Source organism: Bos taurus, chromosome 8 (assembly GCF_002263795.3).
Source record: "Bos taurus isolate L1 Dominette 01449 registration number 42190680 breed Hereford chromosome 8, ARS-UCD2.0, whole genome shotgun sequence".
NCBI classification, from domain to species: domain Eukaryota; kingdom Metazoa; phylum Chordata; class Mammalia; order Artiodactyla; family Bovidae; genus Bos; species Bos taurus.
Window position 1 is genome coordinate 85,600,348 of NC_037335.1, and position 12,341 is coordinate 85,612,688.

At 46.7% G+C, this 12,341-nt stretch overlaps 1 protein-coding gene across 1 annotated transcript; it reads left to right on the plus strand.

The window, feature by feature from the left end:
- Positions 1 to 560: 560 nt before the first annotated feature.
- LOC100141230 (spermatogenesis-associated protein 31E1) lies at positions 561 to 5,901 on the plus strand. Its single transcript, XM_024996287.2, has 5 exons — positions 561 to 1,005; positions 1,749 to 1,806; positions 2,363 to 2,423; positions 2,698 to 2,764; positions 3,198 to 5,901. Exons 1-5 carry the CDS (start codon positions 817 to 819, stop codon positions 3,255 to 3,257), a joined length of 435 nt encoding a protein of 144 aa, XP_024852055.2. The 5' UTR covers positions 561 to 816; the 3' UTR covers positions 3,258 to 5,901.
- The last annotated feature ends 6,440 nt before the right edge of the window (positions 5,902 to 12,341 follow it).

The window sequence follows — 12,341 nt, forward strand, 5'->3', positions numbered from 1 at the left end:
TCAGAATACACATTTTTCTCAAGTGCACATGAAATATTTTCTAGCATAGATCACATCTCACATCACAAATCAAGCCTTGGTAATTTTTTCTCTATTTTTATTGCTTAAGCTTTCTCATTGTTTTTTTAAAAAATCCATTTCTATATATCCTTCTGTTTCCAAGTGCCAAAAAAAATTAAAGTTTTGCTTTTTGTATGTGCATTCTTAAATCAATAGGAAATGATATTTTTGCTTGCTATAAAGTAGGAATCTATCTTTTGCCAGCATGATACCATAATTAGTTGTCCCAGTCCCATTATTGAGTAGTTCTTATATCAGAATATTAACTAAAAGTTTAAAAAATTTTTAATATTTTCCAAAATCTCATGGCTGAAGAAGTATAAAAGAAATTTAAGTTCTATGCCTAGGTTGATGGAAGGCACAAAATCCTATGTGGAAAATTTGGAGTTACACACAAGGGCATCCTGAGAGTACAAATTCCTGGGATTAACCAAAACTACCAGGACAACTCCAGATTTTGAAAAGGTACTGATGGGGCTTGAGCAGAGATCTCAGAGGAACCAAGCATTGTCTGAGCTCCAAGTATAAAGAATCGAAACGTGATTAATGTCTGTCTCTAACAGGATGAGAAGCTGGTGAGTAGAGCTACAGGGTTGGATGGTTGGGGAGGGGCTGTGCTGCCTTCTCTACTGTAGTCCCTGCCCACACTCAGGAGCCCTTTGTGACCAGAGCACAGCTCTATGATGGGGACCTAGGACTTTAGTCCCCCAGCATACACCCTGTGCTTAGTTGCCTGAGGACAGCAGTGTGGTTCAGATGATGGAGACTCTCTTCGGCTCTCTTAAAAGCACCTTTGGTCCTTGGCTGGACTCCGATTCCACTTCCTGGGTGACTGAAACCATCCTTGTTACTCTGTTTGGACTGGGGCTCTTTTTCCTGTTCTTTCCCTATTTCCAGAATAAACCAACTTTACCACCTCTTAGGAAACACAGAAACACCAGGAAGGTAAGGAACCCTTGGCCCTGATCAACAAACACATGATTCTCTCTTTTTTCCTATTATTTCCAATTTTCTGAATCAACTGGAGAGACTCTTGAGATGGGAAAGAATAGAACTATTCTCAAGGAAGAATAAAACATCACCCCTCTAGGGACAAATTAGACTGGGCAGGGGACACAGTGAACACTATGATTTCTATCCAAATATTTCAGACCAGTTGTCCAAGTGTGGAAGAGGGCTTCAGGAAAGGTCCCAAACACAGTGACCAGGGGATGAGGACTGGATACTCAGTTCATCTCAACTGCAGCACAGGACTCTGAGCACCGGTTCACCAGTCACAGGATAAGTGTCTTGGACGAGGGCTGAACGAGGGCAGTGCTGAAGCCCTGAGAGCCTCAGAGCAGGGGCTGGGGTGGGGCTCTGGATTGGGAAGCAGAGATCTACCGAAGGGAGATCGGATTCCCCCACACGTCTGAAAATGTACTTGTTTCTTGAGCAGTGGAAGAGTGAGAAAAGAAATCCAGGGTGAACCTCACATTGAAAATCCTACTTTATGTTCTACAAGAAGGAAAACAAAATATTTTTGTCCCCTTCAAAAAAATGAGTAAAAAGAAAGAAAAACCACAGAGCTCCATTAGTTAAATGTAGAAAGTCTTATTATATATATGGACCCTGAGTAGCTAGCTGATGCTTGTCTAGAGAGGGGAGAATGAGAATTGTGTTCAAGGTCCTCGTTTTTTGTCCCTCAGCATCAAATGCAGCCGAGCGGGAGATGCAGGGATAGGAAGACAGATAGAGCTTTGAAAGGTAGGTTCTGATGTTTGGCCCTGTATCTCTCAGGGCCCTGAGGACCCAGCTCTGCAGGCTCCAAGGAGGTCAGTGGTAGTTCCTGTCCCTCGGTAAACAGAACCCCCAGGGAAGCTCCTGGGAAGAGAGCAGAATGCAAATACTTCCCAGATTCCCCTGCAGAATGAAGTCCTGAGGGGCTTGGAAAAGGGTGTGGCCCAGCAGGGGTGTGTGGGCTGCATTGAACAGTAGCCCCTGGATTAGGAGTGGGACCTCTAGTTCTGAGCCTGAACACAAGGTTTAACATCATTCAGATTCCTCTGTAAAGTGACCCCTGCCCATTCTTCCCCAAGGGCATTGTAAAGGCAGAAAAGGATCAAGGATGTGGAAGCAGTTTGTAAATGATAAACCCTTTCCTGAGCTTCACCATCATTGTCAGGCATTCTGTGGCGTTGGGTGCTAGTGCTTGGGCTCCAATCTCCCAGGGGTGTCCCCTTAAAGAGACAGTGTACTTAACCGCCTATAAGACCCCTAGGCCCCTGTCTTCACCCTCATGACCCAGTCTGCTGATTTCAAGCTTGCAGAGATTGCCTGAAAGAACTGGAAGAGGTCCGGGACTTGGCTTCCCATCTGCAAAGGTAAAGAACCTTCCCCATCTCTCCTGGGTTCCTCTTCCTCCCAGAACTTCTGGTGTTATCCCAGGGAGACAGGCAGCCTGGGGCTGAGTTGGGAGGGGGAGTTCTAGGGAGTGGGAAAGTCTAAAGACCTGGGGTGAGGACAGCAGGAGCATTGTGAAGTTGCCTGGGGGCCAGGGAGGGCTGTGGGCTGCAGGTGCCCACCCTTGCTTGGCCTGCCCATCCCTCCTGGCCACAGGGGCTCCTGGCTACAGCTTGTGCCTCCTGTCTCCTGCAGACACCTGGGGAGGACTACTGACAAGGGCACCATTCATCAGCTCTCCTCTCAAGAAACCCCTGGCGAGGTATACAAGCAAGCCCCTGCTGGAGCCCACTAGCCATGTAGGCAAGAGGCTGCTCCCACCATGTCCCCACCTCCACTGACTGAGCAGCCTCCATCTCAGGCCTCCACAGTTTCTCCAAGATCAGTGACCTCAGTTTCTGTTCACTCAGATTCCTTCCTGACTCTCTCTCAGCACCAAAGCTTTTCCTTCCCCTGGACAGACTTTCACTTCGGCCACCTGCTCTTTCCCCTTCCCTGCCATGCCCTCCTGACCCAGGGGCTGCCCTGCACCTATAACAGACTCCTCTGAACCCCCTCCCCAACAGGCTCCATGATGTGTCTCACTAGGGCTACTCCTTAGCACTCCCACTGAGCACCATCTCACACAGTTCATACCCTCTCCCCTTGGAGACCAGCCATCTCAGGCCTTGTTCTTTCAAACTGTCCCCTTTCAGCCCTGTCTTGGTGGCAGGGGACTGCCAAAGCCTGAAGTTTCTCTACCTTGGCACACTTGAGTCCCAGCAAGAACACCTTCCCCGCCACCTGTCAGAGGCCTCATTTTGGGGAGACCCCACAAACAGACAGGTAGAGGCTGGTAGCCTCTCTTTTGTCAACCTGGATGTCCAGAAGCTGTTGGAGATGCTAATCACCAAGAGAGCAGAACTGAAGATTTGGAAGGAGAACGAAAAGGAGGTGCAGGCAGGCTACCATCTGACTTATTTGGAGAAGAGAATCAAGTCACTTGGTGACAAGCAGGACACGTTGGGTCGCCAACACTTCTGGAGCATAAAAGGCAAAGCAGAACAACTGCCTGGTCCTGAGAAGCCCCTGTATCCTGACATTTTGGGGGACCATCTACAGAAGACAGGCAGCCAGCTCTTCTGGGATCTCTTTCTGTACAGTGAGTCTCTGGTGGCTACTGTCACAGTTCCTGGGTCTCCTCTAGAGCTACACCCTATCTTATTCAATGAACTCTCTAGTGCTGAACCATTCCAAATTCAAGCTAAAGTAACCACAGCTGTCATTTGCCCGGCTCTTGACTCACCCTGTGACCCAGGCTCAACTTCAATCCTTGACTCAAACCATGCCCCAATGTCAACCACCACTTTGGGTTCAGTTAGAGACCCCTGACCATTTCCAACCCTATTTCCCAAACTGACCATCTCTTCTCAGCCACAGATTAGGTATTGTGAAGTATCTTGCCCTAGAGTCCAAACTAAGGCACAATCATTTGTCCAAATGCAATTCAAATCCTGGAATGTCACTTTTTTGTAAAAGCAACTAGAAAGTGGAAGAACTTTACCCTCTTTGGTTAAAAGATCTCAGCAGGTGTTTAGCCAGGTAACTCCCAACCTTCCCTAGGAGAACAGGTCTTCCCAGGCCCACAGTTCTGTCTCCATCCTTCTCGGGATTTGATCAACCTTGAGGTTTGGGAGAAACTAGAGCACTACCTTTCCAAAAGGTTCATGTAGCAACAGAGTGGGCTGCCCTACAGAATGCAAGCCTTGGATTGGATACAGCCTCAGGATCAATTCCCAAGACCTTGGCAGGTACAGGGAAAGAAGTGGCCCTCAAGGACCTCTCTAGGTCCAGGCAAAAGCAGCCAGGATGCACAGTTCAAGTGCCCAGCAAAGATCCCACCAGGGAAGGACCTTCACCAGGATATACATGAGAATTTGGGGAGGATCCTAAAAGATCTGTACATGACCTCAGCCAGCACCACAGCAAAGGTTCCAAGAGTGAGGCTCGAGTCAAAGAGAGTTGGGCTCAGGCAGGAAGCATCCAGAATAAGATTTGGGAGTCCTTATGGAAAGGAAGGCAGAGCAGATCCCTGAGTGTCCAAACCCTGTGGATGTACATTGTTCGAGACTAGATGACAACCTTGTCTCAGATTCTCCCGGACAGTCAAATGCTCCTCAGTGAACAGAAAATCCAGATTTCTCTCAGAATAGTGAGGCCTTCATGAATACCTCCCATGGTCTCTTGTCCCATATAACTCAGTCCTTATATTCAGCAGGATCTGAAGGCACATATAATAATGTTTCAGGTGAGGCACAGGTATGGGGCCTACCCTCAATGTCCTCAAGTCCATACTTAGCTTGAAGTTGACAAAGGTTCACTGAATACCCCTTCCAGGATCCAACTTGAAAGCCACCTGTGAATCTGGGGACCACTCAAAAGCCTAGTTAACCAAGGTCTTGGGAGAACCTCCTCAGCCCCTCTCAGGATAGAAAGTGATAACAACAGAGGCAGTTTTCCCCATGGAAAGTCCCCTCCCTGCCTGCTGTGGGCTGTGGGAGGGCCCCCACCTGGCAAGGTCCACAAGCCTTCAGAGGTCCCTCTGACTGGTCAAGAAGAAAGCCACCTCAGGCCCACAAACATAACTTTGTGGGCAGAATCTGGGACAATGAGTTTGTCATGGGAGCTAACAGAGGCAGCCAGTCCAAGGCCATCGATGAGCCACAGGAGGAAGCCAGGGTGGGCCTCCCCAGGCTCCTGCTCTAGTGTGACAGTACTGGATTTTGACACATGTTCCCAATCTTCCAGGGAACAAGAGGCCATGGAGGAGGACCCTGGTTGGAAAGGTACTTTTGAACCAAGTGTGCTAATAAACTCCTAAAGTATTAATATGGATTTGAGGAGATCACAGTCTCTAAGTTGCAATAAAAGCCTCTCCTCGAATACAAAGTCTGTTCCTCAGAATTGAAAGAGACAATGTTCATCACAACACTGTTTACAATAGCCAGGACATGGAAGCAACCTAGATGTCCATCAGCAGATGAATGGATAAGAAAGCTGTGGTACATATACACAACGGAATATTACTCAGCCATTAAAAAGAATGCATTTGAATCAGTTCTAATGAGGTGGATGAAACTGGAGCCTATTGTACAGAGTGAAGTGTGTCAGAAAGAAAAACACCAATACAGTATACTAATGCATATATATGGAATTTAGAAAGATGGTAACAATGACCCTACATGCAAGACAGCAAAAGAGACACAGATGTAAAGAACAGTCTTTTGGAATCTGTGGGAGAAGGTGAGGGTGGGATGATTTGAAAGGGCAGTGTTGAAATGGGTATATTATCATATGTGTAGCGGATCACCAGTCCAGGTTCTATGCATGAACACAGGGTGCTCAGGGATGGCGCACTGGGATGACCCTGGGGGATGGGATGGGGAGGGAGGTGGGAAGGGGGTTCTGGAGGGGGAACACATGTGCGCCCATGGCTGATTCATGTCGATGTTTGGCAAAACCCACTACAATACTGTAAAGTAATTAGCCTCCAATTAAAATAAATAAAATAATTTTTTAAAAAGTCTGTTTCCTCAAACAGACAATCTACATGCTGATTCACAGTGTTGTAAGCTTGAGTTTCAAGGGTTCAGAGACCAGAAGAAAAGGCTGGACCAGGGGAGTGCTCCTTCAAGACTGGGCCACTAACATACTCCTCAAAGACTATCACTCGGATATGTTAACTTCTACAAACACTTGGGATTTGCAGGAATTTCTGTCCTGTCCAGAGGAGACACTTCCAATTCCCAGATGCCCTATGACCAGTTGTTCCAGTGGAGGGAAAGAGCAGGGGCAGCTGGAGGCCCTGAAGCAGCAGCCCCAACATCAGAGCAAGAAGTTGTCCCCACTGGTCAGAGAGAGAATTACAGCATGAAAAATGTTTGGCAGAGTGGGGAGTCTACCGGGGCATTGGATGAGAAAAAAGATTAAGCAACATCTGCAGTAGATTTTCCTTAATAAAGGCAAAGGATTGGAAGAGACACTGCAAAAAGGCAAGCCTGCAACAGCCACTGCCCAGAGCCAGGGACAAGGCAAAAGCAGATTGCTTATGATACAAGAACTTCTGAGGCTCAGGCTCTCATGACAGCTGTTGGATGGATCCTAAAGGAGAAGGTGGTGCTTCACTGTGGACCTCATGCCTCAGAGTTAAGCTGGTGCAAAGGAGAGTTCTGGGACCCATTAGGTCCACATTACTGCTCCCATAGGTTTCTCTCCAACTAAGAGCAAAGGAGAGTGATGGTAGATGCCTTCCATCACCAAGCTACCCCCATGGGCCACAGCTGTCCCACAAAGAGTCAGTGGACCAGTTCCAGGGAGCCAGGTCCCCCCCTAGGCAGAGGCTAGCAACATGGATCAAGAGTGACAGGTGTTCCAGGCTATTCCCTCCACTGTCCAAGGCATTGTCTCTCTCAGAAATAAACCTCTTCTGGTTAATCAAAACACGATTGTCACAGCTTTCCTGGTGGGAAAACTTTTCTATAAGAAAAAATGCATGCCTAGCAGAGAAAAAAATTTTTTCTCTCAAGTTTAGCACATCTTCTCTGTGATAATGACTTCTTCGTACCGCAGATTTTATTGTTTCCCGAAGTGAAACTTTTTTCTCATGAAAGGTGATGGCCTCTCTGCGCCCTACTAGGGGGAAGGGAAGGGATCAGGGTCCACTGTTCGCAGGTGCCTGCTCTGACTGTCAGATGGGACAGAGACATGGAGGGAGGTGGATCCCGATGGATACTCATCCTCACCACATCTCCTCACTGCACCTTCAGTTTCCATAAAAGCAGCATTACAGAAACAAGCAACAGCATTCAGGACACGCCAAGGTGAACTGAACCTAAAGACCTCCTCCTTCTCAGGATCCAGCTCAGTCCTCTCTCCATCTCTCTCTCTACCTTGAACTTGTGTGGCTGTGGGGAAGGGCTTTGCAGAGGCTGAAATTCCCCGCAGGCTCAGAAAGTATTAGAGAGAAGTTCACATGTTGGAACAAGAAGGGGAGCTTGGGGGTATTGCTGGCCCGAGTCCAGAGGAGGGAGAAACCTCTTTCCCATGTCAAGGTGGGATTACACGACAATGCCCTCGAAGCCCCTTCTCTCCTAGAAGGAGCTGGGATTGAGATGGCCAGGAGCGTCGTCCTCCCTTCGTCTTTCTCGTGCTCTGGAGCAGAGCCGAGGATGAGGCCCATTCTCCGCTCTGAGGGTGTGCAGTGTGGAGCATGGAGGCCCCCGAGGGCCGGTCCACCTCTGTCCCAGAGGAGAGGACAGCCCTGCTCACAGCACCCACCTCCCCTGGGGTAAGAGCAGGGGCATGATTGTGTGCAGTCACCTCATTGTCTGAGAGTGGGATGCTGTGCCCCTAGGGTGGGATGCAGGGGAAGGAGGCAGGTGGCAGAGGTGTCCATGGATGGTGTAGTGACCAAGGAGCCCTGGCATCCCACCACAACTACAGGCCCAGAGGAAGGAAATTAGGGGCCTGGTGGCTCCTAGTGGCCCCACCCCAGAGTCTCCCCCCTACTCCAGCTCTCAGAACCCAGATTGTGTGAAGCCACCTGGAGCTCCTCCACAGAGGTCCAGGCTCCCAGAGGCAGTGGAGCCTCTGAGCAGGGAAGCTTCACTTCTCCACAGTGTAAACAATCAGCTCTCACAAGACTGGGAGCTTAGGACAGACTTGCGGTCCCTGACCTACCTTACACATGAGGCCCAAGGAGGCTCCCAGGGAACTCAACAGGTGGGACTCAACAGGCCCAGCGACTGTGCTAGAGTTTGGCAAGTCTCGCCTGCCCTCAGCCTTGCTCACTGCAGAGCCCAGATGGAGAAGAGACTAGCAGACTGGATGTGTCAGCCAGCGGGCAGGAAGTGACCTGTGGGGAACAAGCATACAGTCAGCTTTCTTCCCCAGGCCTTTTCACATGAGAAAGCAGGGAGACAGGCGCAATTCCCTAGAGCAATTCAGGGCTCTGTGTCAGTCACTCCTGCTCCAGGGGGATACCCTGACCCAGGAGGCAGCAGGAATGGCCCTGCCCCCATGCCTGTCAGGACCCCACAGGTGGGACCAGGACCTGGTGGCATGTGGCAGAAGTGGGGGCTCCTCTGGGGCCAGATGGCAGGGCTGGGACCAGGTTACAGAGTGACGGCGAGAGCTCAGGAGAGCGGGGCGCAGAGCAGGAACCTCGAGCCTGGCTGCTGCCTGGGCCTCTGAGAGGCATCGAGAGGGGAGTGCTTGGGGTGGGGGGTGGGTTCTGGCCCCACTAGGCTCCTGCCCAGAGAAGTGACACAGAAGGACACTGTACCGCTGATTCTGTTCGTGATGCCAATTGTCTTGCTGTTCACACTGTCCGTACTGTTCGTTGAACCCAGGGTCGGCAAGGCATGAGCTGAGATGCTGGAAGAAGACTCAAGGAGCTGTCGGAACTGTCGACACGTTTATTCTCTCCTGGCTGATGCAGCAGCCATAGCAGCAGCCATAGCATAACCTAACATAGCATAATCACACACAACCACCCTTCCAGGCTTTTCCAGGTGAAGCTTATTCAGATGTACTGCATAAAGTAGTCCATGACCAAGCAAGTGTCTCGTGATGGGCATACGCAGTGCTATAAATGATCTCAGCTGTTATATAGTCATTATTTACAAAATGTGGGGCGAGAGAGCCTGAACACACAGTCTTGGCCAATTTGCTCCCTCCCCACAAACACTGACAGAACAACAAGCAACAGGAGGGAGCAAGTCCCTGAGCCCTTCGCCTGCCTTCATGGGCAGAAAGGTCAGCAATGTGGTGTCCCCCACTGTGTCCCCATGCAGAGACCCACAGTGACCCCACATGGGGACTTCCCAAACACCCACTCTGAGAAATCCCACCCAGAGACCTCTCAGAGCGTCCCACAGAAACCTCTCTCCGAGCCCTCCCACACACACCCCTCACAAGTGTTCTTCAGGATCTGAGTATCCCCCCACTGACAGGTCTTTCAAGGTGGGTCTGATGTCACACCATAAACCAGCAGCACAGGGGAAGGACCAGTGACGGTGCCCTGAGCCGCCCCAGAACTCTAAGACATCCAGACATTTTCAGCATTGCCCCAGATGGGGTCCTCTGCTTGGAGAAAGGATCATGCTCTTGTCTCTTTGTAACCATTGTACCTGAACAGAAGAATCCCAGCGTTCACCACCTGCAGGCCTGCCAAAGTCTTTCCTCCACAGATCTTCAGTAGCTTGAGCTCTGCCCCAGGGATTAGAGAGTCACAAAGTTTAAACACGAGTGAAATGCTGCCAACCTGCAATGAGAGTCAAATATTGTCTTATTTTATTCATATCCAGTCAGAGGGTGCCATATCATATTTTTAAAAACTTCTTTGGGGAAAAGATCTGATTTCAAGATGCAGATTACTTTACTTTGGAAACAAAGTAAAAAACTGCAGTAAATGGGTTTTGGGATGAAATAAAGCAGCAATAATAAGGCAGGTGGCGTCTCACTCACTTGCCAGGGGACTGTGCAACTAACACATTATTTTGGACATACAGTTTGTGTCAACTGTGTGGGTTCTGTTTTATTTTTAAGTGAAACAGGCTAAAAATATCAGAAGATTTTTCAAATGAATCATATCTAGCAATACTCCTTTTTTGTCCTCTGGCCAAAATATACATTTTTTCTTAAAATGTAGTAATGCCCTCAAATAGTATTATGCATATTTCCAAGATGTAATAAGGTTCATATGTTCAGGTAACATAGTTTAAACGAACTATACAGGAGTTTTCATTTTTAAAATAATTCTTTTAAAACATACAGTTTCCAAGATGCAGGAAAGCTCCATTTTATGTTCATTACGGGGCTAAAAATGACACTTGGCTTCAAATAGTGTCGAATTTTATAGAAGATATCTTTTCACCTATGCTTGATATATACACATGGCCTAATAAAATTACCTGAAGGAACTTCTTCATATCAGATTGGAAGAAAATGCACATAATAATCAAAGTGTGCATTGAACGTACCCAAAATGCCCAACAGTCATCAAAATCCTCACGTTGTGTATCCAGCCCTGTCCAAAGGGGACCCTTTACTTACACCTCATAATGTTTCTCACTGCTCAGAAACAACTAGTTTTCCTTGCCTTGCTAAAATTTACATTAATCATAGCTGTTGCACATTTATCATTGTTGAGTTAGATTATCTATCAGATGACAGTATCATCCCATCATTTAGGCCCCCTTTGGGCCTAAATATTTCAACAACAGAATTTATAATTAATTTTCAATCTTACTTCCTTATAACTTCATTGAATCACAGCGTGATGGAATGTGTCGTGGTTGTCCTGTAGTTCTACAGGGTGGTATTTTTTTGCAGTGAAAGTTATACAGGTGAGTTTCATATTAACACAATGGGACAAATTGGGGAAAATTCCATACAGGAAATGGTTTGCAAAGTGTGCTATTTCCTTTTCAATTTGATTATTATTCAGTTTTTTTTTTAATTTAAGTTGAACAAACTGAAAACAGAGAACATAAACAAATATCCATGATAAATAGTTTATTGCTTTTCTCGTATGAATGCATTGTCCCTCACTAGCGATGCATAGTTCAATAAACTGCACAATTGTAATGAACAGGGTGCAGCAAAGCAGCATTCTCATCAGTCATTGCACCTGCATCTGTCATATGTTGCTTCAAGTGACTTGTGGGTTCAGTTTCCATAGCATAAACTTGCCCTTTATCCTAGATGAAGCAGTTAAGAGGATTCTATTTTAAACACATTGTCACTATTGCCAGACTTTATGGTCACCTGTAGTTTTTCTTCCTTAAAATATTTAATTACAGAAGATCTTATAAACGTCTTACCATATATATTATATATATATATATGTATACATATATCAACAGAAAGGAATACCAAAATAAGATAATGGAGAAAATAATAATTCCTTTGCTTTTGACATTTTTCAGAAAAACATGTGATTTTAATCTACAGAGAAATTAATATATATAATATTAATATTCAAAAAGTTTGGTTTTGAAGTTGATTATATTTAAAATGATTCTCGCACTGATTATAATGAACCAGACATTCTAAGAAAACCATGAAAATGAAAATGGCTCAATTGTGTCTGAGTCTTTGTGACCCCATGGACTATACAGTCCATGGAATTCTCCAGACCAGAATACTGGAGTGGGTAGCCTTTCCCTGCTCCAGAGGATATTCCTAACCCAAGGATGGAATGCAGGTCTCCCACATTGCAGGCAGATTCTTTACCAGCTGAGCCACCAGGGGAGCCTAAGAATACTGGAGTGATAGCCTATCCCTTCTCCAGCGGATCTTCCTGACTCAGGAATCAAACCAGGGTCTCCTGCATTGCAGATGGATTCTTAACCATCTGAGCTGATGACTTATTAATACTCCAAAGGGTAAAAATATATGTGTGTGTATATATATACATATTTTTTTTTTTTACCAAATGGACAAGAAAGAAAAAAGAAAAAGTAGTCAGTCTGTACTTAATTCTGCAACTCCCCTTAATAGGTTACAATGCTGTGTTCAGTCTCATATACTTTTACTTCATAACAAACTCCCGCAGGAAGTGTTTTGGTAGTGTTCACACATATATATAATTTCTGCCATAGTCACAGCAGGGAGAGTCAAGATCTGGATGATCCAGAAGCTTCAAAACTGTCTCTGGCTCTTGGAAGTTGGTCAGTTTCATAATCTGGTGTCCCTAATCCCTGAATCCTTCTAGGTTCCCAAAATATTAATTATCTTGTGACTTTTTGGCCATTCCTTTTAAATACCTGATAGTCAGATTTTTCAGCCCTCGTAAC